This window comes from Antechinus flavipes, chromosome 1 (genome assembly GCF_016432865.1).
Source record: "Antechinus flavipes isolate AdamAnt ecotype Samford, QLD, Australia chromosome 1, AdamAnt_v2, whole genome shotgun sequence".
NCBI lineage: Eukaryota > Metazoa > Chordata > Mammalia > Dasyuromorphia > Dasyuridae > Antechinus > Antechinus flavipes.
Genome location: NC_067398.1, coordinates 9723811 through 9749694, shown reverse-complemented (window position 1 = coordinate 9749694; position 25884 = coordinate 9723811). Strand labels below are relative to the sequence as shown.

At 40.3% G+C, this 25884-nt stretch overlaps 1 protein-coding gene across 1 annotated transcript in view; it reads right to left on the bottom strand.

Moving 5' to 3' along the window:
- CACNA1D (calcium voltage-gated channel subunit alpha1 D) overlaps positions 1–25884 on the bottom strand; it is a 305670-nt gene that overhangs the window by 163394 nt on the left and 116392 nt on the right. The window contains exons 4-7 of the mRNA XM_051978907.1: positions 11770–11909; positions 9074–9216; positions 7170–7322; positions 6254–6450 (exon numbers count right to left, since the gene is read on the bottom strand). Of these exons, the coding sequence (XP_051834867.1) occupies positions 6254–6450; positions 7170–7322; positions 9074–9216; positions 11770–11909 (633 nt within the window). The remainder of the gene's footprint in view (positions 1–6253; positions 6451–7169; positions 7323–9073; positions 9217–11769; positions 11910–25884) is intronic.

Here is a 25884-nt window from a genome sequence, read left to right as displayed (position 1 = left end):
ACCCACCTCCATGTGGAAAACTGATGGACTCCGAGGACAGAACAAAACATATTTTTATTTAGGGACATGGGAGATGCAAGGATCTATTTTGCCCAATTATGCATGTTTGTAACAGGGGTTTTGTTTTTCTAGCTTTCTCAAACAGTGGGAAGAAGGAGGAGTTGGTGAAATGTGAATCTGAAAATAAAATAGACTCTTTTTAAAATTTGATATTAAGACTATGACACAAAGAGATCTGCCTTTTCCCCACAGGCATCCAGTACCTGAACTCCTCTAAGAAGTTAGCAATTCTGAACTACTCGTTATTCAAAGAATAGATTACTATGACTTTATCTCTTGCTATCAAGTACAAATGGAGGTTGCCTCTGAAAATGAATTTCTAAGGATTGTGAATAAGTAGCCCAAAAATCTATATAGCCTATAGCTGAGAACAATCTTTCTATCTCCAGAGGTCATGTGGCAGCACCAGAAAGAGAGTAATAATACATGATGCCAGCTGCCGCTTATAGAGCACACCATAGTTTGAAATGCATTCAGCACAGAGCAACTCCAAAAGCACTTGGAGGTTTCTGCTTTTTTTTCCTGTGGAGTGAAAAAAAAGCTGTTCACATCTGATTGTTGTTAGCATAAGTGCTTGGGGATGAGGGCTTTGTGCCCATGGGGACAAGACTTGTAAACATAAAGCTATATTCTAAGGTTCTCAAGGGTACTGGAGGAAGGGGCAAAATGAGCCCCAAATAATGATTTCTGAGGCACTTCTAAGGTTGAATGTGGGTCACATAAATCCAGAGCAGGGCATGTGTTGTTCCATGTAGGATGATGGAAGGTCTTTGAATGCAGACACTACTTCATTTTGGCCTTCACAGCTGAACACCTAGCAGAGTGCCCATCCACAGAAGACACTCAGTATTTGTTGAAGCATACTATTCAATGTGTCAGATATCTAAATGATTGTGACACAGCTTTCAAAATAAGCTTTTGATTTTCATAAGCTAGAAAGCACTTAAAGAAGACCAACCTTAGAGGTCTAGGAAAGGCCTTGAATTCGTACCCTATTTAGGACAATCATAACAACAGAAATGTGACCTAGAGAAGAGAAGTCTTAAGGTGGGAGAGTGGAAAAGAAAAACAAGGGAACTGTCTTCAAGCATCTGAAGTACTTTCCTCCAGAAGGATAGAACTAAGAAGGCTGAACCAAGTGGATTAAACAAAAGTGGATAAAACAAACAGCATGGAACAAAGCAAATTTGGACTTAATGTAAGGAAAAACTTTGCTAACAATTAGACTTATCCAAAATTCAAGCAAGCTGCTTCAGGAGACAGTAAGTTTCCATCCACATGTTTTCAAGTACAAACTGGATAAGGTCCTTCTGAGAACAAAAAGAAATGGTTTTTCATATATGTGTTGGACTAGATGATCACTGATGCAACTTCTGACTCTAAAATCTTAGGATTCTTATTATTTCCATTTTACAGATGAGGAATCAGGCCCAGAATGATAAATGACTTGCTTGTGTTCTTTCAGCTAGTAAGGCTGAGTGGCTCCAATGTCGCCTGACACTAAGTTCAGCACTCTGGACAGCTCCTGAACTACCCAATGATGACACACCAAAGATCAATTGGATGCACTTCTTATTGATATAAAACAATGCTAGAACTTGGCACCCCAGCAGTACTTCTGTGTAATGAGTATGAGAACTTCAAGAAAAAAAGAACAGCTGGCTGATAGGCTGGAGAGATTACTCTTGTGCCTCAGCTATTGGTATTATGGGGGCTTTCTGAAGGATTTCCTGAACCAGGACTTTATTGCAATTTTCAGTGGGGAAAAATCTTAACTCTCTATCATCTGCAAATATCAAAGAGGGAGTACAGGTAAGTTCTCTATAGGGTCTTCATTACTTTTGGCTCTGAAAGACCTTTTGGATTCTGCAATTGTCTCCCTATATGATGGAAGTGATATTCAGAAGAAGAGTTTCATCTGTATGTCAAAGTAAGCAATGAGTTTTCTCTTCTATGTTCACATGTGTCTCTCTCATAGCAGTTCCTAAATGTCTGGACCAGAGAAGGCTAAAATTGGAAGGAACCAGAGAGGCCATGAAAACAGAGGTTCTTACTACTGGTTTACTGAGGTCTTTCCATTTTTTGCCATCTTGCCTCTAGGTCTAAAACACTTTTTGTAAATAAAATTAGGCTTTTAATGTGTCTCAGGAATTCATTACTTAAATAAGCACATTAGTGAATTCTTTTTTTTTACACTAGAGAATTCTTTTGTGTTGTGAATAGCCCAGCTTTCCCATCTATACATCTCCTTTATCACTTTCCTCCTTCCAATCCACCTTCCCACTCCACATCCAAAAAGTCATTTGTTTGAAAAGTCTGGATTTGAGGCCAATGAGTTTATTTAAAGTGAACAGTCATCTGTATTTCACTTTTTTCCTGAGGCATTTAGGGTTAAGTGACTCACCCAGGGTCACACAGCCAGGAGTGTTAAGTATCTGAGGCCAGATTTGAACTCAGGTCCTCCTGTCTTCAGGATTGGTGCTCTATCCACTGCACCACTTACCTGCCCCTGCATTTCATTTTTTAAATCTTCTATGTGACTTTCCATGTGTCTTTGGGAATTAAGGCACTTGGTAATACACTACAGGGACATAAATGTCTCAAGATATGAAATTATTCTACTCAAGGATTATTCCCTTCATTAAAAAGCTTAAGGATTTCCTTAAGCATTTAAATATATTGTCTTCTTCTTTTAGGAAGTATTCAGAAAATTTTATTTATAAATAACAACCAATCCACGCTACTGATATAATGAGACAAGTAGAAATGATGGGTTGATCATGGGACTAGCCTCAACAACAACAACAAAAAAAAATACAAAAATAAAACTAGTTGTGTCCATACTTTTCTACTTAGTTCCTAAGAGAATATAAAATCCTCTCTTCCCTAAATCCCTTTGAGCTGCCCCACTGTTGCAGAAATATCTTACAAGTCATTGAATTTCTTTGACTAGTTGACCCCAGAATATAGAAAACAGAGGGCTGGGGAAGGTCAATAATGACTGACATTTTGAAATTAATGGCTTTGTAGTAAGGGAGGCTGACTTCCACTTGTTCCTGGACCCTGGGAGTAAAAAAATTAATGGATGGTAGTAATAATTTTAGGAGGATAAACACAGTTGACAAAATCAGACTTCCAGCTCATCATTTCAGAAAGAGTGGACACATTTATCCCAAAAGTCCAAAAAGAGACTTGCATTTTCTGCTAAATCAGGCAAACCTGATTTTAAACCTACATTTGTTATAGAACTCTGAGGTACATAGACTAAATCATGTGGTAGGAAACCCTAACAGAAATGGGGGCCACTACACTATATAAAAAAGGATCCCTGTAGACCATATTTTGACTTAGAAAACTACATTGTAGTGTCTATATTTTATTGTACTTTCATTTATTTTGTTAAATATTTCCCGATTATATTTTAATCAGGTTTGAGCCACACTTAGTAGTGTGTGAGCATGGCTCACTGCATGAATACTTTGGGACTAGAGAATCTCTCTGGTCTCTAAAAACGCTGAAATCTCTCAAAGCTGGACAGACTTTCTATCAACATCACTCCTCCATAACTGTAGGATGAGTTTATGGATGTGCAATAAATGAGTCATAAAAGTGAAGATCCTGTGTTTCTCAATATTACCAGTGTTTGCTCATTCATCTGTGACATTCTAAAAGGTGAATGAGATTTCACAACACTGGAAGCTCATTGTGTATTGCAGTGTCTTATTGTCTCACTGATTTCTTTCACAAGTATGAGACTCCACCAAAGGGAAAAAATATATAGATCAGGAAATCAATATTGTTGAATTTCAGACCTCACCTCTCTACAACATGATCTGATGTAGGGCTTTGGGGAAATCACCTTTACATCTAGATAAATTGTTCCTCTCCAAGGAATCCAGAGAAAACATGCTATGATTTCCACAACAGAATGACATTTAAAATAGCAGGTGATACTATAATTAATGTATAGTTATTCACCATAGAATTATGATATTAGTAATAACAATACTAATTACCATCAGTTTAGGCAACACTTTAAGGTTTTCAGAAGAATGTCTGGAAATCCCTTCTGTTGCTTCTGGCCCATGGAGTTTTCTCTTATCTTCTCTAATTTTGAAACTGATTATGTTTTCACTGGGTACAGGACAGCAGACAGCCCACAGTGAAAGGAAGAATCAAGGAGCAAAAACTAAAACATGAAGGTCAAAAATCACCCTATTGGTTGAGTAATGTTGCATCGGCAATGATGATTCACCTTGATGACAGAAGGAGTTAAGCCATGAAGCATCTGTTAAGCTTATGCTAGGCACTGGAGATACAGACACAAAAGTGAGACAGTCCCTGCCCTTAAGGAGCTTACATTCTACTAGAAATTTCAGCCAAGAAAAACCATAGATGTTTGTTTTTAAGTAAAATGTAAAATGAAAAAAGTGTTGTTTTTTCTAGTTCTCTGGGTAAGATCCTGGATTGAGTGTTTGGCTGAAAAGGAGGCTAGCAGGAGAAAATGTAGCTTTCTTCTTGTGATGTTGAACCTTGGAGTTTATTAGGAACCTTAGGAAGAGAATGTGACTCAGGCCTCAGAAGGCTGCTAACCTGAAAGCAGGCCCTGCCCTAAGAAAATCTTTCTCCAATGGTTTGGCCCAGTTCTTCAGCTAATACCCAGGTATCTTCTGCAGCTACATTCTTGATTCAACCAACAAAAAGTAGCTTCAATTCCTCCCTAAACACAGTTATCTCTATTATAGAAGGGGTTTCTTTGGATATGTAAATGATAGAAAACAAACTGACACACAAGACATACACACAATCTCAGACATGCTTCCAAGGTAATTTAGAAAGACAGACAAAGAAACGTGCTGAATGATGCCTAAACCATAGTTATCAAATTTGCCTTCAACTTTGGAGAGAACAATTTCTTTCAGATTCATCTTCTAAACATATACATTACCATCATTGCTGGCCCTCAAGTGAGCCAAAGGAGATACTTATCCAGACTTCTTTGCTAGCATCTTGAAGAGGACTTTTTGCTGGCTTAGTGGAACAAGACTCTTTAGAAAAGCCAGCTATCTCAGCTGTCATGATGCTTAGGGCTCCGTGCCTTGCTGGGAGATGTTGCTTTTTCATTTGAAGACCTCTGATACATAACAATGCCCATTCACAAAGGTATCTGCCTATTAAATGTCTTCTAGTAATTGAGAATTAAGGCCCTGGTTAATGCTGACTCAAAATGTATCTGTGGTTTAGACTGTTTTGTATCCAGAAAAAAATAAAATCAAAATCATAGGACTCTGATATCTCCTCTCCGATTTTAGGGAAAACCGGCTATGGAAAAGTTGAAATGCCACTGTGTTGGCTTTACTAATGATCCAGATGGTAGTAGGTGTAGTGGTGATAATAAAACTAACGTGTAAAGCGAGCCAAACCTAGCTGGCCAAACAAGAGCAAGAGGGGAGGTTTTCAGAACCATCCCAAACTCACAGCTTATGTGGGTTAGCAGGCCTTGCAGCAAACTCAGAGGCCGTACTTCTTTGCCAAAGGTTTTGTATCTTCTGAGAAAAGGTGGAGAATCTGAGACTAAGCTGAGCTAAGTTACATCAATCTCAAGATGCAGAAGGGAAATGTAATGGTACAAAAAGAAACTAATGGAAAAGGAGAAAGGAAGGAGGTTCTACCCTTCTTAATTCTGTCCCATTTGGAGAGGCTGGAGAACTACTCTAAAGAAAGGGAGGACAAAGAGTGTTTCTCCCCATCAGAAGCTCTTGGTGGCTGAAGCAGGTCAGCCTTAACAGCTCTCTGCAGTTCCAGGAGAGGAGGGAGGGAAACAAATATAAACCTCATCCATGGGACCCAAGTGGTGGCACAGTGAGGGAGGAGAAGAGCCAGCTGGCATACTTGTTCGTTAAGGAATAGCACCTGAGCAGGCATTTCCCGCAAAGGCTTTTGTATAGGGCATTTGGAAGGAGCAGAGGATGGCCTGCAGACCTAAAAACTTAATTCTGCATCATAAATAAAACTCCTTTACCTAAAACCAAGAATTTCATGGCATGAGCAATGAAAAGCATCTATTCATCTTCTCACCCATAATTCTCCTAAGGCCCCTTTTCCATCAATCTTTCCAATGAACTTAATGTGACATGCTAACAAACCAGAAATCATCCAAGCAAGGTCAAGCAACAAATCACCAGCTACTTACCCAGTACAACACGTCTGTCCAGCCTTCCATAGTAATACATTGGAAAACAGTAAGCATTGCAAAGGCAAAATTATCAAAGTTGGTTATGCCTCCATTTGGTCCAACCCATCCACTTCTACATTCCGTGCCATTGGCGGTGCACTGGCGCCCATTCCCTGAGAACGCACAAGGTGCTGGGTCGTCTTCGGCTAAAATATCTGCAAACAAACCCAGAGGGGATCACCATCCTGGCCGTGAGGCGAAAACAGAGCATCGTAGCAATACAGAGCAAAGCAATTCCCGAACCCCCTGGCAGGCTCTGGATGAAAATCCCAAAGGAGGCACATCTTTGAGAAGCAGGAGAAGGGAATTTTCATCAGTTCCCCTTCACGGTCATTCAGTGCCTCACACTACCCCATCATAAGCCCCCAAGTATCTCCCAGACAGGGCTCCCATGATCCAAAAGTTTTCCCATCATCAAAACTTACCTGTGGTAAGTCCCATCCCCTCTGAGGCCCTGGTCAGTAATAGTTAATCTGATCAACTAATCTAAGCTGCTTATAAATATGTATTGTTATTCTTCATAGCTAATACCTTTTTTCAAAGATATTGATGGCAGGATCCATGAGACAGATATGTGGGGGGAAGGGTTTAGGAACAAGTATAAGGATAGCCTCCACCCTCCTGGGGCAGTGGCTGAATCTGAACATGGAACTGTTGTGAGGCACATTCACACACACACACAAAAGGGTCACTATCAGCTCACAAAGTTACAGAAGAGCAATACACTGACTAACAATGAGCTCACAAGATATGCCTTTAACTGTCTGACTGTTTTGGTTCTATCTTACTCATCCTCCAAAATAACCAAAGCTTTTTTAACTGGTTGAGAGTGACAGAATATCTTAATAGGATAGCTGACATTTTCATTACTTACCTGTATCAGTGAAAAAACAAGATTTGTGCATTTTCCCAATAAAAAGTTCCAATCCTATAATAGCATAGATTATGATTACAAATAATACCAAAAGGGCAATGTGGAGGAGGGGAACCATGGCTTTTATAATGGAATTCAGGACAACTTGTAAACCTAGGAAAGAGAGAGAAAAATATACTGCTTATGGGCTCAGAAGAGACTCCAAGAATAATGTTTTCCAGAGGTTGTTCTACCCATAATCATAATCCCATAATCATAAAAACCAGAGAAAATAGGCTCCTAATTTATTGTCGATGACAATAGAAGTCAATACAGGATGAGATATTTCACACACACATCTTTAAGCTAACTTACAGGACAAAATTTGTATATGTATAGAAAGATAAGACATATTTCATTAAATATAAATATATGTAAAAATAGACCCAGTTGAGATTGTTAATATTATCTAGTCTCTGTATTTTACAAATGAATAAACAGAGATGGTGATTTTGCACAGTTTGGCTTCCAAAGACACTGTTCCACTAAACCTTCTCTCTTCCAGTTGGCTGATCTGATGGCCTATTCTCAGCCTTCATCCTCTTTGCCGCATTTGATACATAACTGAGTACCACCAACTCCTGCCTATTCCTCCAGACTCAGGGTTCTCCTCTGGTTCTTCTCTTTAACAGTCTCCTTTGCTGGGCTGACACTCACACCCCAGCCCCCTAACCATGGGCACTCCCAAGACTTTGTTCATTTCCTTTATGGTATCTGATATGGCAGATGTTAGATCTGGAGTCAGGAAGACCACAGTTAAAATCCTATTTCTGACACTTAAAGGTCAACTATGGGTAAATGAGGGCATCTTCTTGAGTCTCAGCTTTCTCTTATATAAAATGGAATAATACCTGTATTATCTACCTTACAGAATTGTTGTGAGACTCAAAAGAGAACATGAGTATATAACATTTTGTAAACTTTAAAGGACATACATATATGTCATCATTATTATTGTTATAATTTATCTCATTATGTTCAATTATTATCTCTATATAAATAACTTCTAGATCTATCCATCCAGCTCAGACAGACTGAGCTAAATCCCTCATCATGAACTGGATATCTCTAGATGTCTGAATTACAGATATCTCAAACATGTCCAAAATGAAACTCCATAATCTTCCCTCTCTTAAAACCATCCCTCCTTTAGGAGCTGGAGTACAACAGTCTTCAAACGTGAAGATTAATGTGGTCCTGTGGTATTGAGGATGAATTAGAAATATGAAATCTGGAGGCAATTAGGAAGCTATTATAATAGTTCAGGTAAGAAGTTAGAGCCTGAACTAAGGTGGTAACTATAGAAATGAAAAGAAAAAAAAAGAAAATGATATAGAAAATATTATGAAGGAAAAATCAACAGGACTTGGAAGCTGAAAGGTTGTTAGGAATAAAGGACAAGGAAGAATCAGATTTCATGTACAGATGATAAAAAATGGTGGTACCATTAACAGAAATAAAATGGTCAAGAGGAGAAGCTGAGTGGGGGGAGAAGACCTTTGGTGGAAAGATGACAAACTGAGTTCTAGACATGTTGAATTTTAAGTTCTAGCAGGATATTATAACACAAAAGTATAATAAAAACAACCAAGAATTCAACTAGTGCCTGAGAATAAGGCAAGGACCGTCTTTCAGTTGCTTTCAAAGAGAATCACTTCTCCCCTGAAGCTAAACTGAAATTGGATTGGTTTACATCATATGAGCCCCTAAAACAGTTCCTCACTCAGATAACTACTTTTTGAGAAAGCTACCCGGCCATCTCAATGCTTTCTATTCCAAATCATCACTGAGAAATTTGAAACGTGACCTGAATAGACCTACCAACCACCAACTCTAAGAGGATAGAGAAAAGGAACAGAACCTACTGGGCACTCCTGATACTAGCCGAAGTGGTCTCAACACTCGAAAGGCGCGGAGGGCTTTGACATCAAAACCGCCTGATTTGCCACTAGAGTGGTTACCTCCTTCTGTTTCTTTGGTTAATTGTTCCAAAATTACACTAAACAATCTGAAAGAAAAACAGAGAGAAACATTAAATTATATCATCCGAGGAGCTAAAACACAATGACCACTGGTATTTTCAGACAAGGGCCAATTCCACCAGATTGCAATTTAAATAAGAGTAGATGTAGGGAACATCTCTAAGAGTACACACAAAAGAGCACTGGGGAAAGTTGTGTGGTGTGATAGTACATTAAAAAAGTATTTTCATCTCTAAAACAAGGGGAACCAAGGGTGAAGTCCCCTGACCATTTTTCAGGATACAACTTTATTTGCATTTTTCCCACCCAAACCCAGAACAGCATCATCAAAGAACCACAGGGATGCTGAGCTGAAAGGGACCTGAAGGCTCCCCTGATTGAACCTCTGTATATCAGAGCAGAGGAAACCGAGGCTCTCAGAGCTAATGTGACTTGCCTCATTTCTAGAAGACTCAGCATAACTGTCAACAATAACTGTCCAATTTCTTCAAGAATGGTCTTGAGACACTTATATCAAGAGAATGGTTATAACTTTTTTCATATCACAAGGCCTCTATCTGAGATACTGGGATAGGAACTTAGCCACCTCAAGGAATCCAATGTTTCTTGGGTATTTTCCATAATTCAAGTATATTTTGTTTTTTAATTAAGATAAGACACTGGCACACCAGATTCTTCACCTTGCAAGCTTACTCACTGGAAGAACAGAGCTTATGTACTATCTACAAAGCCTAATTGTGATCACTAGATATGAGGGTAGGATGAGAGAGAGAGAAGGAGGGAGAGAGAAAGAGAGAAGAAGAGAGAAGGAGGAGGGAAAGGGAAGGAGGGGAAAGAGAGAAAAGGAAGACAGGGAGAGGAGAGACAGAGACAGAGACAGAGACAGAGACAGAGACCCAGTAACTCATCATAGCACTAAAAAACAATGCAGCAGAAGTCATGAAATCTATTCTAGTTGTGGCTCTACTGAGAATAGCCATGGGACTCTGATCAAGTCAATTAACTTCTCAACTATAACATAAGAATATTAATATCTGTCTTATCTTCTTGGTGAAATAAAATTCATAAAATGAATGGGAATTTTGAAATGTAAGTATTTTAACAAAATAAAACATTATTCCCATTTCTAGCTGCCTATTAAAAGTCTAAGAAAAGAGTGAACACAGCAAAACTGAATATATGGTAAGAGAATCTAGACCTACAGACCTGAGTATTTGCCCTAGCCAATTTGAGAACTTCCAAGACTATAGCTGTTAGAAAAGATGGAAGGGAGTTTCTTTCTGGGATATTTTGCGATGATTTTCATATCTTCACATTGAAAGATATCTTTCAAATATCTTATTTGACTATGTGGACATAAAGTCCTTTGACAAACACTTTCTTTTGTCCATCTACCTAATAACCTCAAGAGGGCGTCTGCTCACCACTGCTGGGCCCATGCAATCCTGGCCCTTAGGATTCCAATCCTAACCTCCTAAAAAAAGAAAGCAGTGAAAGCCTCTGAAAAATATTTGTGTGTGTGTGTGTGTGTGTGTGTGTGTGTGTGTGTGTGTGCACATGCACACATGTGTGAAAGAGCCAAGTATTTTATGGTCATTGATCAGTTTGCTAGTATCTAACATGTGACTGCAAGGTCCTCATGATTTACAGGAAGTTTGGTTACATATCATTGGGCCGTGGTAAACCTCAGAAGATAACAATCCAATGTAATCCAAATCTAGACCCAAGAACGGTTAAGGACTCCTGTGCAGCCTGACAAATACAACTGAAGGAGGCAGCTTTGGTGGTAAAGCTTCATTATTAGGCACAATTTGTGTAAGTAAATTATGCACAAAATGTGTAAACACAAAGAAGGGAAGGCCATCATCTAAGAAAGTGGCCCCAAAGGCATCAATTTCCTGCTCTGGTAGAGACTATATTGCTGGTCAGAGCTACACATAGTCATAAATGAAGTGCAGACCTGAAGCTCTCCTTTAATTTGGATCCTCCTTAGGGTATGTTTCCTCACTGCCATGAAATGATCTGTGGAGCATGGCTGCCTCTCTGCATTTTCTGGCTTACCACTGATCTAAAGCCAGACATTTCGCATCATTTAGTCGTTCCTTGTTATTATTTAATGTATGTCCAAGTCTCCCATGAGTTAGCAAAAATCATTTTTAGACGAAGTAAAATGATGGTAAAGTACTACAGTACCACACACTGTATTTTTTTCTTTTCATTCAACAAAAAGATGTGTATTAGGAGCCATCCTCATTAGAGTCTAGTCCCCAGCAAGGCCCACATAGTGAATATTCACAGCCAGATTAAATCTTGGATAAGGATTTTCTTCACAGGGCATTCATTGGGGGACTCATTAAAATGATAGTAAATTTCAAATATGTTCCCACAAGGAGTTTAAAAGCTCTTCTATTTTTAAAATTGATCTCAAGTCAGGCCCCTAATACAAATCTGGGAAAAATTCCACTCCACCTCCCCCAGAAAGCCCACCCCAAAACAAACAAAAATAATAAATGACCACAAAAAGCATTTCATGCCAACCCCCCCTTTTCCACACAGTTCCCCAAACATAAATAACTTACCCTACTATTACTATTACAAAATCCAGCAAATTCCATCCATTCCTAACATAAGCATTAGGGTGTAACAATAATCCATAGGCTATAATCTTCAAAAATGTTTCAACTGTAAAAATGATCAGGAAGGCATATTCTACTTTTTCCTGTTGGAGAATGAGAAGAAAGAAGAAGAGGGAGAAAGATGAAACAATAATTATTATCCAGACTTAAATCAACATAAACCATTCAACAAGTACCCCCACCTTTCTGTGGCAAGAAGGCATTTTTACTTTTTTATTTTGAGCAATGAAAAGTAAACACATTTAATTCCAGGTAACCTAAATGCACTTAAGCCACTTATACTGATAAGTTTCCTTTGAAAGGCTCTGTCTGGGATAGAATGAGCATCCCTGGGTTTTCACATATTTATGTTATCAAGATATAAATGTTTCTTCATCTACCTTTCAATTTGAACACAGAAAAGCACAGGGATATATGAAGTTCAGAGCCACATTTTGTATAATGTCTTTTAGAAGAAAGTAGGATTATAGGATAATAGACCCAGAGCTGGAAGGAACCTCAGAGGTCATAAGACAATCCCTTCATTTTTTTTAACAGATAAGTGGGAAGCCCTTGAAAATCAAATGCCTCCCCCCAAATCACACTGGGAGTCAGGACTTGGACTCAGGTCCATTGTCTCCAAAGCTAATATTTTCTCCTCTGTGGCAGGCAAAAGGGTGAAATTATATTTCTGAGTAAAAAACTACAATGAGCCTTCTCACCAGCAGACCTGAGAAGCCCATTCACCTCCATGCCATTTGGATACTCTCCTTTATTTGGAAGAATCCGCTGTGCCAGCATGGTATAGCTCTCGCCTTGCAGTCTCTTACATTCTACTATAAAGACTTGGCACAATTGGGTAAATCAATTGAAATGTTGTGGGAGCAAGCATTAATGATGATAAGCTGAGGAGAACCCTGAAGAGGTAAAAGCTTCTATGGAGAACCTTGGCTTCTGGTTGAGCTGTGGCATTCTGGAGGAGACTGCTTTTACTGGTGGAGAGGCTCCTGCATGAGGACATGGTAGAAGTTCTAAAGAGCCTTTGTTTTCTTTTCTTTTTTGAGAAAAAACATATGTTATCCCAGACTCTGCCTAGATACAACTCCAGACATGTGAGGAGAAAGTTTCTGAAAGCTATAGAAAAATTTGGACATCTGGGTGCCCATCATGCCCCAGATTTCCAGCAGGATTTCCTATAAATTTCAGAGAATTTCCCTTAGATGAGATCAATGTCTCTCTTTTAGGGCAAGATCTCATTCCTATTTAAATATCCAATTTACTCTAGGGTTTCTTCTGATTCATTTCAATTATAGGATTCTGATTTTTGTTGACTAAATATTTTAATAAATTGCCTTGCTATTCACTATCTGTGATGGTCTTTTATATAACCCATATTTGGCAGAGTGTCATTTTGGAGCAACCCTCCTCCTTAAAAGTAATCAGGAAAAAGGATTTTTGTTCTAAACCAACTATACCCCAAATCAGCAATGGCTGAGGGAGATTACTCTTCTAAGACAGGAGAAAAGAGTGGCCAATCCCAAGTTACATAAGAGATAAGACATTGAGAAGACATTTTAGGCAACAGGAATAAAGGTGCAGAAACGGGAAAAGACTTGCCCAGTTGGTTGAAATGGAAAGTATGTGAAGTGGAGAAATGTTAAATAAATCTGGCAAGATAAATGGGCAGCTTTATATGCAATGCTGAGAAATTTGCAGTCAGAGTCATTTAACACTGAACAAAGCGGGTATGAGTTGTGCAAGAGTCTTCTATTAAAAAGAAGCTACTTAAATTAATCAGAGAGAAACTTCTTTAAGCAGAAATTCTTCTTTGTGTCTTTCCCTGATCTAGGAAAGTGTGTCTTTATTTCTCCCTATGATACGTTTATGTCTCTCTTTCCAGTGTACTAACACTTTAGAGGCACTCAATATTTCATATTATTAATCTGACTTCAATTCAATTAAATTTAACAGCCATTTACCGAGTATGTGATAGTGAGGCACTAGGAAATGGGAGAGAAAAAGATAAAGAAGGCTGTCTCTTCTTACAAGGAACTTAACTTCTGACAGAGGAAATAAAGTCAGGCAAACATAAAAATTAAGACAAGATGTGCTAAGTCCATACGAGAAATATAAACAAAGTGCTCTGCGAGTTTAAAAAAGGAATTTTGAACTACGTCTGGGGAAGGAAGAAAAAGGTTTATGGGAAAGTTGTGAGGAAGAGATGGCATTTGAATTAAACTTTGAAAGATGAATAGCATATTTTTAGGTGGGTAGGAAGGAGGGAAAGGAAATGTATTTCAAGCATAGAGAGGAAAGCAGAAGTTTTGAAAACAAGATATTCCAGAGAGACAACTAAAAGTATGTAAAAGGAACAGTATGAAAAAAAATCTGAAAAGGTTAAATGAAACCAGATTGTGGAGAACATTAAATGGCCAGCTAAAGGGTTAGGACTTTATCTGGCAGATGATGAAGAATCACCAAAGATTTTTTTTATGTCACAGGACTGTGACATGAACCAACTTATGTATGTGAGAAACTGACCTGTCAGTAATATGTGACATGAATTTAAAAAAGAAAGTAGAGGCACAAAGATTAGATGGGAGATTAATCTATGAGAAGTGATAAGGATGGCAGAAATAGAAAGGAAAGTGCTATTTGAATGCAAGAGCTATTTTACAGATAAAGTTGAAAACATTTATATTTTTTAAAATATACCAACTGGATAAAAAAACAAAAGGAATGAAAACCATTTAAATAAAGTACATCCAGTGAAAAGGTCCACAGCTCATTTCAGGGAGGAAAGGACAAAAGAACTCATATGTCAGCTGTTTATCTAGTCCTTATTTAAATTACACATATATACACACACACTGTGGAGATTATACTTTAACTATATCCAACAGGGAAAATATAATTTCTAAAGGTTACTTTTTGTAATTTTTAATATAATTACAAAATCTTCAGGTCTTGATCATATACTGATTTTCTTTATGGAGTTTTGGCAGGATTTGTACAGTCTCTTCCTATTATCTCATGGTTCATGGCACATAGTGAACAATTAATAAATGTTTACTGAATGTGCCACCATATGCCTCCCCATTTCCTTCTGTGTACTATCGATTTTTCATTCTTTAGAGACTGTTGTTTTGCATGTCTTGAAACCTTATGACACTGGTAGAATGTTAGTAAAAACAGAAAGGCTTCCACAATCTTCCTCTAAGGTCTCATTGTAGTATAAAGGTAACCAGGTTATAGGAGCTGAGAATAAGTTTTGGTAGGTTCCATCAGGCTGGAAAGGCTTCCAGTATTGACCCAGCAACAGATGGTCTATTCTCTGAGGTCCAACCCAACTAAATAGGGAGAGGGCCATCATCAGTCACTTAGTGAAAAACTGTTTTCTTTTGTTTTTACTATAGGAGCCATGAAACAAAGTATACAAGATAAATACAAAATAAGATCTAGTGTGAAAGATGAAGTGCAGATCACTTAACAGCTAGGATCAGGAAAGACTTTTCTTTCAGGTGGTTGTGTTTGAGCTACCATTATATTTGAGCTAAGGATTCTAAAGGATAAAGCAGAGGTTCTTAACCTGGGATCCATGAACTTGATTTGGGTGTTTTTATATTTTCATAATTGTATTTTAATAGAATTGCATTCCTTGGAAATCTCATGTATTTTATTTGGGGTATTTAAAAGCATTATTCTGAAAAGGAGTTCATAGACTTCACCAGAAAAACTGTCAAAGGGTCCTTTTTTTTTTTTTTTTTTTTTTTTTTTTTTTTTTTTTAAAGAAAAGAACGAAAAGTTTAAGAATTCCTGAAGTGGAGATTTAAAGGTTAAATATTCTAAACATCGGGGACAATCTGTAGAAATAGAAGTAGAAGATGGAATGTTCTGTACAAGGAACAGCAAGTAGGCCCATCTAAACTGGAACATAGAGTGCATGGAGGGAAGTAATTTAAAATCACTCTAGAAAGATGGGCTGAATGAATGAATAAATGAAAAAAGTATTAAGGACCCATGTGATAATTCTGTTGATAAAAATATAAAAGTGAGACTATCTCTAACCTCAAGGAGCTTATATGATAATGATGAGACAGGAGCAAAAAGTATTTGTATGACTTGGGTTTAGGTGTTGACTTTAAAATAAGTTTACCAGCTGGAGGAGGAAGGTCTGGCCAAAGAAATCTGAGATTCTGAGTGTGATCATAAAGCAGTCAATGTTCACATCCTATATGGTATAACTCAAGAACTCTGAATGGGACTCTATTTTCACCTCTAACACAAATAGAGGAGGAGGATGGGTTTGAGGGAAAGGGGAGTGAGTCACCTTTGTTACTTGCATCTTAGATGTCTGTAGAATCTCTCCTAGGCCAGGATGTCCCAGCAGGCAATTAAAAGGCTGCAAAGACTAGAGTGATGATGGGTGGATATGTAGATTTGTGACTCTGCTGCATAAAGATAATAAATGAATCCATGGGAGTAGATGAGATCATCAAAATGAAGAATCAAGAAAAAAATGGGTCCTGTGGCCTCAAAACATGGCAGCCACCAAAGTGTAAAACTCAAGAGACCAAACTAGGCCCCTTTGTTTCCTTGTAGCTTTGCAGCACTGCCCAGACTTGAAGCCCTTCACTCCCTTACGAGCAGCCTCTTCTCCTCTTGGACATCCCCTGTCATAAGGAAATTTCCTACTTTTCAGTTAAATTCTGTCCCCTCTAAAATACAAAGGGTACCGCAACAGCAGCTTGCTAAAACCATGTGATGGCTCTGCCTAGTGTCAGCTCTCCATCTTCAAGATCCCTCTTTCCAGACAAATTTCCCGTGGTTCTCACGCTGCATTCAAGCCATCCTGTGGCTTGTCCTGGAGGGCACTACCTCCTCACCCCCAACACTACAAGAGACTCTTTCCCAAACCCGTTGCAGATATTTATTAAGCGCTTGCTGTGTGCCAGGCTCTACACTAAGCACCGAGGACACAAATAATGGCAAAAAAAAAAAAAAAAAAAAAAAAAAACCGGGCCTCCCACTCTTCCACTGCTGATAGGGGAGATAACATGCAAACATGTTACATACAGGAAAAGCTGGAGCTAAGAGGGAAATGTACTGGCACCGAGGGAGGGGGCAAAAAAGGGGGAGGGGCGCTTCTTTTGGAAAGCAGGGCCTTGAGTGGGCACCTGAAAAGGAAGCTGGGAGGCCTGAGGAGGGAGGAAGGCTGGGAACCGCCTCCGAAAAGGCAGTCAGCAGCGGGATGGAAGAGGCAGGACTGCCGACCACGTGCTGATTCAGTGCAGATTTAGGTTGGCCTGCATCCAAGTGCAAAGCAAACCCAGCGTTTTCCCATTTAGAATATAAGATCCTTGAAGGCAGGGGCTGGTTTGTATTTGGCTCCTTAGGCACTGAGCCTGGAGGCTAAGAAGTGACATAAGGTGTTTGTGCAGCCAGAGAAATACGACCGGGAGTCTAGGAGAGGCACGTGCAGGAGTCACGTGGCTGCCCCAGGTGCCGGCCTTCCCCCCTCTTAGGGGGGCGGAGCAGGATCCCGAGAGTTTGGTTAGCTCATGCGCAATGGGGGCTGCTGCAAAGCATCTCCTCTCCCTCCCCTCCCCCTCCTGCAGGCCCCAAGGCAGCCCAGACGCCCCCAGCTCTTGCCCACTTACAGTTTCCCAATTAAAAAGGAAGTTTTCAAGGCTGTTTTATGATCACGCGCAGACTCTTGATTTCTCAGGCCAGACCTCCCTTCTCCAGCTGGGAAACCTCTTTTAAACTTAACACCTAAACCCAAGTCCTGCAAATACTTTCTGCTCCTGTCTCACCCCCGTTAACATATAAGTTCCTTGAGGTTAGAGAAGCTCGCACTTCGGTATTTTTACCAACAGAATAAGGAAGAGGGGGAGGAGGCAGCGATACTCTAGAAGAATTCCGAGGAATCAGCCCCGACTCCGCTTATCCCAAGAGCAAAGAAACCCTTCGCCGGTGGGAGTGGCAGCGCCTCCCGGGGGAGGGGAAAAGCTCAAGGCCACGAGCAAGGTCCTAAATCCGAGGTTCGGTCACTCCCGGGCCCCAGCCAGGCCTGGCCCACCAACCCAAGAGAGGCCCCTGGGCCTCATACCCCGCTTCTTCTCAGGTCTGGGCCAAACCCTGGCCTCTAGCCTCCCCTCAGGCGTCATCGAACCGAGGCGGGAAGCCACCTGCCGGAAGTAAAAATCAAACGCCGGAAGCAAGCGCCCCGCGGGCATTTTGGGTAGTGCGCAGGCGCAGAGCCTCACCGGGCCAGCCGTTATTACGCCATCACATGTTACGGCGCATGCGCACAGCTTACTTTGGGAAGCCATATTCGGTGTGCTCCCGCCTGAGGCTACGAGCGTAGCTTGGGGTACCAGAGCTCAGCTTGGGGTATCTGGCGCATTGTTTCTCCCACGCCAGCCTCTGGCAGTCTTGAGGGACACGCCCCTGCCCCCAGGCTCTAAAGCAGCCCGGCCTTTGGAGCCAGAGCGCAGGCGCAGAGCATCCCTCCGCCAGCCCCACGCCGGAAGCCCGACGCCTTCGCGGGGCTGGAGGTAAGTACCGCTTTCGGGACAGACTTTATTTAGGGCTTAATGTTAGAAAAACCACGCGGGGGAGGTGCGTCACCTTGGTTAGTGCTGAAAGTAGCTTAATAACTGGGTAGAAAACGATTAGGTAACTAGTTAAACCACCACGAGGTTTCCCTCAGACCCGACAGCCGCTTAGTAGGTAATTTGCTCCACGTCGATTTAGAGCTTGTGCTTGAATCCCACAGATGATGTTACTCTCAATTTACAATTTAAATCCAAATCAGTTGGAGATGACACTATTAATTTTAGAATAATAATTCTCAAGTTAGAGATACACTTAATTTTAGAGTAAGGGTTAAGGAAGAAAGAAGGGGGATGGGAACATTCCCTAGATGCCTACTATGTGCTGGTTGCCGTGCTAAGGCGCTTCACAAATACTGTCTCATTTTATCCTTCCCACACCTGGGAGACAGAGACGCTATTATCCTCCCCATTTTACAGAGGAGAGCGGTCCCATCCCATCACCTCTCCCTGTTCACATTGGCTCCCTGTTGCCTCCAGGAGCAAACAAAATGCTTTGTTTAGCATTCAGAGCCCTTCAAGCCCTAGCCCCCTCCCACCTTTCCAGTCTTCTAACGCCATACTCCTCATGTACTCTTCGGTTTCGGGACCTGGCCTCCTGGCTGTTCCATGAAGAAGGCACTTTGTCTCCCAGCTCCCTCGACTTCCACACTCTTCTTCCTCTAAGTCCCAACTAAAATCCCACCCTCTTAATTCCACTCTTTTATCTCCTATATATAGTTTTGTTTTTTATATATTTGTTTGCTTGTTGTTTTTTCAATTAAATTGTGAACTTTTTATATTCTCTGCACTTTAGCTAGAAGAGAGTAAATACTTAATGTTCATAGACTGATTCTATCCATATGAGCTCTATGTGAAATGTGATACAAAAAGCACTAGCTCTGTCTGTAGTCAGAGGATCTGGCCCCGAAGCCTGCCTCCGACTCTTACTACCTGTGTGACCCTCAGACACTTATTTAATATCTCTGGGCCTCAGCTTCTCATCCCAATGAAGGGATCAGATGCAATCATCTCTCAGGCCCCTTCCGCCTCTAACTCTATAGGCCTGTGATCTATACCAGAGGCAAACTCCCTCCGAGTCAGCAGTGACCCAGCAATGACTACTCTGGTACTGGTTATTTAGCTAGTTCTGAATCCAACTGCTTGTGTTATCTAGTTGCCATCTCTTCATCTTATCCATAATAATCACAGGAGAGGTTCTGTTAGTTAGGTAACCAATATCTAAAGCATTTCCCTGATCAGCCACTTCCCTTGTGGCAATCTTGTGAATGTTTTCTTCCCAAAAAGTAAATAATATTAATCTGGTGGGCCATCTTGTCTCTTAATGATCCCTGCATTCTTTGTTTTCTAAATGCCCACAAACCATTTATATGATATTATAGGCTAAAATTTTGCTAAATAAAAGTCAAGGATGCTGACCTATAATTTGAAATCTCTACTCTCTTTACTTTTTTTGAAATTGTGAGCATTTTCTTTTCCTCTGATCTTGTGACATCTCTCCAGAATCTTTCAGTGATCCCTGACAGCAACACACATTTCAACATCTCCCAGTTCTTTCAGTAAAGAAATAATTTATTTAATGAAAATTAATGAATACTGCACTGTGGATTTGAAGAGTATGGTTAATAGAGATTTCCTGTTACAAAATGTTGGATAAACCAACTTTTGCTGTAATGTGATTCACTAAGAATCAGAGGTTATATTAGTATTTTAAACTGTGATCCCGGACAATTTGACCTTAAACAAATTGCCTTTGGTATGAAATTAGTAAGCAGTAGCAAATCAACATTCCCTGGACTCATGCTCAAAACAAGACCTTTAAAGGGCTGAGACTCTCAAATATGCAGATATATCAATACAACATTGATGTATAAGATTAGATAAGCCATGAATTAAAGGACTTACTCTGTGCTAGAGATTGTGTTAATACAAGCAAAAGAAAAACATTCCCAACTTCTAAGAAGATTACATGTTAAAAGAGGAACACCAAAAAGGGAATCGTAAAAGGGCTGGAGGAGGCAGGATGGAAGTACAGGAAGTACCTATATGGGGACAAGGTGGAAAAGTGGTTTGGAAATCCAGAGCTTCTTCAGATGGAGGATCCAGGAAGGAACTCACCAGAGAAAGAGGCTTGAGGAGAGGAAGAAGGACTGCTGAAGCAGAGGTCAAGATAGAGCCTGGGAGAATGAGGAGCTGAAACTGATTATATGAGAGAGGGATGAAACATCAGGATCCAGTCTGTTTTCCATGATCTCCTATCTTAATCACTGAGCTAAACACTCAAGAGAATCCCAGAGAAATAAAGGGGGAAGACATACTTCCTATACTGCCAGAGCTGTTCAGTGCCTTATGCTGAGAAAGCCAGAGTTCAGAGGATTCTGACATTAGTTATCTATCAGTTTGACTGTGAGGGTTTTTTTAAGCCTCTCTGAATTCCAGTCTCCACATGTGTAAAATGGGGACTGGAATATTTCTTCCACAAGAGTGCCACAAATAGTGAACCCTATCTGAGGATGGGACCTCAGAGGCCATCTAGTCCACTACCCTATTTTACAGATGAGGAAACCAAGGCTTCAAGAAGTTACCTAATTTGTCCAAAGTCTCACAGGTAGTAACTGACATTTGACTCAAGCCATCTCATTCCAAATTTCACACTCTTTATGTTTTTTTTTTTTTTTTAATACATCCAATGAAGTAACAAGATGAAAACAGAAGGAAGGACAACTGGAGAGATGGCAACACAAGCTGATTTGTCAAAGTTCTCCCAGAGTGACCCCTGCTAAACCAGTACTCTCACCCCTGGCATCCTGAATGAATCTGGGATGTGTTCACTGAAAGGGGTTTAGAGTCACTTTTTTTAAAAATTAATAATAGATAATTTTTCAACACTGACCTTTGCAAAACATTGTGTTCCAAATTTTTCCTCCCCTTCCACCCATCCCTTCCTCTAGATGGCAAGTAATCCAATATATGTTAAACAAGGCAATACTTCTATATATTTCTACAATTATCACGCTGCACAAGAAAAATCAGATCAAAAAGAAAAAAAGTGGGAAAGAAAACAAAATGCAAGCATACTACGACAAAAGAGTGAAAATGCTATGTTGTGATCCACCCTCAGTTCCCACAGTCCTCTTTCTGGGTGTAAATGGCTCTCTTCATCGCAAGATCATTGGAACTGGCCTCAGTCATTTCATTGTTGAAAAGAGCCACGTCCATCAGAATTGATCATTATATAATCTTGTTGATGTTGTGTACAATGATTTCCTGGTTCTGCTCATTTCACTCAGCATCAGTTCATATCAGTCTCCCCAGGCCTCTCTGAAATCATTCTGCTGGTCGTTTCTTATAGGACAATAATATTCCATTACCTTCATATACCATAATTTATTCAGCCATTCTCCAACTGATGGGCAGCCACTCAGTTCTACAAAAAGGGCTGCAACAAACATTTTTGCACTTGTTTCCCTCCTTTAGATCTCTTTGGGATACAAAGGGCTTGGAGTCATTCTAAGCTGGGGGCGGGTGGGGGGGCTGTTATTTTCCTTTCTTGGTTTCTAATAAAACTTGTCATGTGTGCTGTATCCAGTGCACTTGAAAGAGGTGTTTATGCCAAGCTATCTGGCAGAAAGATTCTTCCAGATAGCTGGTGGGGGCTGAGCCAAGTAATGAGAGGAAAAGGGCAACACTGAAACTAAAACTCTTTGTGCTACAGAACAAGATGCACCTGACACAAAGGTTACATTGTGTACTTTAAATTTGGCACATCTGTGAATTAAAAATCCCAATGATCTATTTCTCCAAATCTTTAAAAATAGCAAAAATATCCACCATGCTGATCTAATTATGTGTATAAAATAGACACACCCATATATCCACACACCCATGATATTCTGCAAGCTCATTTAGAGATGAAATTTCTTGTTTTTGAAGATTTTCCTCAAGTTCCTCACCTTGCAGAGATTGTAATTTATCCAAGCTCCAAAACACTGAATTCACTGCCTGCCATGGGATAATTTTGTTCCAGAATTGTGTTCGTGAGAATGATAAAGTCATGAGAAGAATGCTGGATTTAGAGGCAGAAGACAAGATTTGCTCTGACCCTAGCTCCATATGTGAACTTGGGCAAGTCCTTTTGCCTTCATTGAGCTTCAGTTTCTTCATGTGAAAAATGAAGATGGTCTCTGAGGTCCCTCCCATCTTAATCTATAAGCCTGCAGTTATGAATCATTCTCATCCAGCCACCAATTCCTGGTTTCAGGTATTAGATCGCAACCTCTTAAAGCAACAGCAGGAGCTAAAAAGGGCAGATTGACTTTGCAGTTCTCCTTCACTTTTTATTTTATTTACTAGGTTATATAGAAAAGGGAGTTTAACTCTAATCAATATTTACAGTAATAACACACATACTTCAAGAGAGCCCTCTCCTTCCCAGCTGGCCACTACGGGAGAGAACCTTGAGGATACATTTTAAACCCTACTTGTTCGATTTTAGCTTTTATTTTTGAGAAATCTTTCCATGACACTGAAAATACCGTTGATGGTTGTGGCTCTTGGCATCAATTTAGGACCTAAGATCTCTTTTCTCTCCAGAGTTTAGTCAGATCAGACCATATGATGCCTGGGTGATAAAAGAGGCAGTGTTTAGCCTGTAGATGAGCCGACTTGAAGAAAAAGGATACCTGCCTTTCAAGTACCTGATTGGGCTGTAACATGGATAAAGAAGTTCTCTTTTATTTGGTCATAGAGAAGAAGAGTTGGGAACATGGATGGGAGTTGTACAATGGCCTGGTGTAAGAAATCTGCTACCCAATTTCCTTGTGATTAGAAATGTCTCAAAGTAGAATGGGAGGTGCATAAAATTCCCTCTTGTTAGAAGTCAAGACTGAAGGCTAAAAGACAGTGTGGAGTACTATGAAAGAGATCTCATCCTGTTATGAGCTAGAGTAGCTGAAGTCCTTTTTCATCTCGGAAAGAGTGTTTCAATGGACTGCTCACTTCTCATCCCAGTGAGCTCCCAAACCAAAGCATGCTTCACTGCTCCCCTAAGTGTAAATTCTCCCTTTCTTCCACTCTAAAATTTTTTGAAACACTTCTGCATTTTCATCCTCAGCATTAGCACAGTGCGTGGCACATAGCAAGTGCTTGACCCTTTTTAAAATTTATTTGGAGACTGGGAATTACTCACTGCAGAAAGAAAGAACAATCTAACTGAATCCATCATTAAGGCTCATGTATACCACAGATCTAGCTCTCTCTCTCTGAGCACAGCAAAGCTTGCCTGTAAAGACAGAATGAGTTTTTCTTATCCAGTACTGGGGTGAAGTGGGATTGGCATGATGAAGATGGATCCCATTTTAAACAAATTCAGCTTAAAGCCATCTAGATTTGTGAAGGATAAAAATGGTTGGTGATGTTTCCTTTTTATAAAAGACCTCATTTATCCTTTTTAAATGCTTCCCACTAAAAGCAGCTAAGTGGCATTGCAGTGGGTAGAGTGCCTGACCTGGGGTCAGCAAAACATCTTCCCAAGTTCAAATCTGGCTGTATTATCATGGGCAAGTCACTTTACCCTGTTTGCCTCAGTGGCATCATCTGTAAAATGAGCTGGAAAAGGAAACAGCAAACCGCTCCAGTCTTTGTGAAGAAAATCCCAAATTGGGGTCACAGTCAGTCATGACTGAAAATGACCAAAACAATTCAGCAACACCAAAATATTCTGGACGTGATATGAGATGAACCCCCAGCAGCCTGCAGGTTTCAGGATAAGGTCTGAAGTTCTCTCTTTGTCCCATGGGATATTATCTGCTTATTGCCAAATCCATCATTCTCCCCCTCCTAGAAGTCTTCCCAGATTAAAAGCACAAATTTCCCAGGCGAGCTGCTGTCATAGAACACAGATTAATCAGTTCCAGGGGTCTCTTGCCTCTGTTGGGTCATAAGTTTCTGGAGAAATAGATTGGGTCTCTTTTATTTCCACTGAAGAATCAAAAAGAGATTGTACTCCCATTCTGGAGGGTTCTCTTAATACTAATGTCATCTGAAAAGGCTGAGGCAATTAAAATTATCTCTAAAAATTCATCAGTAATTAACAAATAATAAGGCTTTTCACATCTGTAAGCATAGTGTCTAACCTTAATTTCTCTATGATTGTTCTGTGTAAATTTAGACCTACCAAATGCAGGCATTGGGGTGGGAAACCACACAAGGCCCCTGTCTACTACACTTGCATTAGTCAGTCAATAAGTATTTATTAAGCATTGTCACTAAGGGACGCTGCTCCCTCCTCAGCAAGTTCAGCAAGGATACGGCCGGGCTGCGGAGCCGCCACATGCTGGGGAGGGCCTGGTTGGTAGCTGGTGCAGTGATGCCCAGAGAGCTTTTCTCTAGGACCGCCTCTCAGATCTCAGATCCTAGTGACCTTGGGGGGACCTGCAGCTGCTCCTCTTGTTCTGCTTGAATAAGTTTTAATTTAAACCTCTGGTAACCAGTCTGGCAGTGAATCAAAAAGAGAAGAAGAGGACAGGCCAAGGCCTATGGTTACATGGATGGAAATCTGGGTAATTCTCCCTACCAACTCCTGCCTTGTTCATATTAATGAGATATGCAGGTTAGAGTCCTTCAACTGGGAAATGACTTATGTTTACTTGAGAAAATCAACCAATCTTCATTTAGAAAACAGACTAATAAAACACATTTTAAAGCTTAAATTGTAGAATTGGCTTTCCCAGTCTATATCCCCCCTTTTAAAATGGGAGCAAGAAGGCCAGGATCAGACAAAACACTCCAAGTTGTCCCATTACCTTTGGGAAACAGTGGCTTAGCTGACACTTGATAGGACTTTTTCTGCATTTGGACTTCACAGCATCCCTGGTATGCAGGAAGCACAAGGATTAGCCTAATTATTTTGCAGATGAGGAAATAGGCTCAGAGGTGGTTGAGTGGTTCGGGACTAATAGGAGAAAGAGGCAGGATTTGAATCTAGGTCTTCTGACTTTTAAGTGCATAACCTGAAACTCATGTTAGCTCACAGACTGAGTACCCAGGATAGTCAGTAGTCACCAGGTGGTCAGGATCAGAAACATTACCCTACCATCTGGCCCCAACCTACCTCTTCACATTTAGATATCTCACTTGTCTCTTTTTCTCCTATTTGTCCATGACATCTCACCTCTTTCTCCTTTTCTCCCTTTGTCTAGTGTTCATTAGATTTCAGGTGCTTACCCCTCATCTCATTAGGCCGAAGTTCTCCCCATCCTTCAAGGAATGTCTGAATCTCATTTGTTTTGAGACTCGAGGCTCAGGTCATCAGAAATTCTCTGTATTACTGCATATCAAAGATGCTTCTCTTAGAACTACTCTCCAGGCATCTTCCCGCTAGATTCTTGTACCAGAAATATAGCAGGGCCCTTGAGGAGTGATTCTAACTCTACCCCACAGTGCCTCCTTGGAGAGGGAAGCC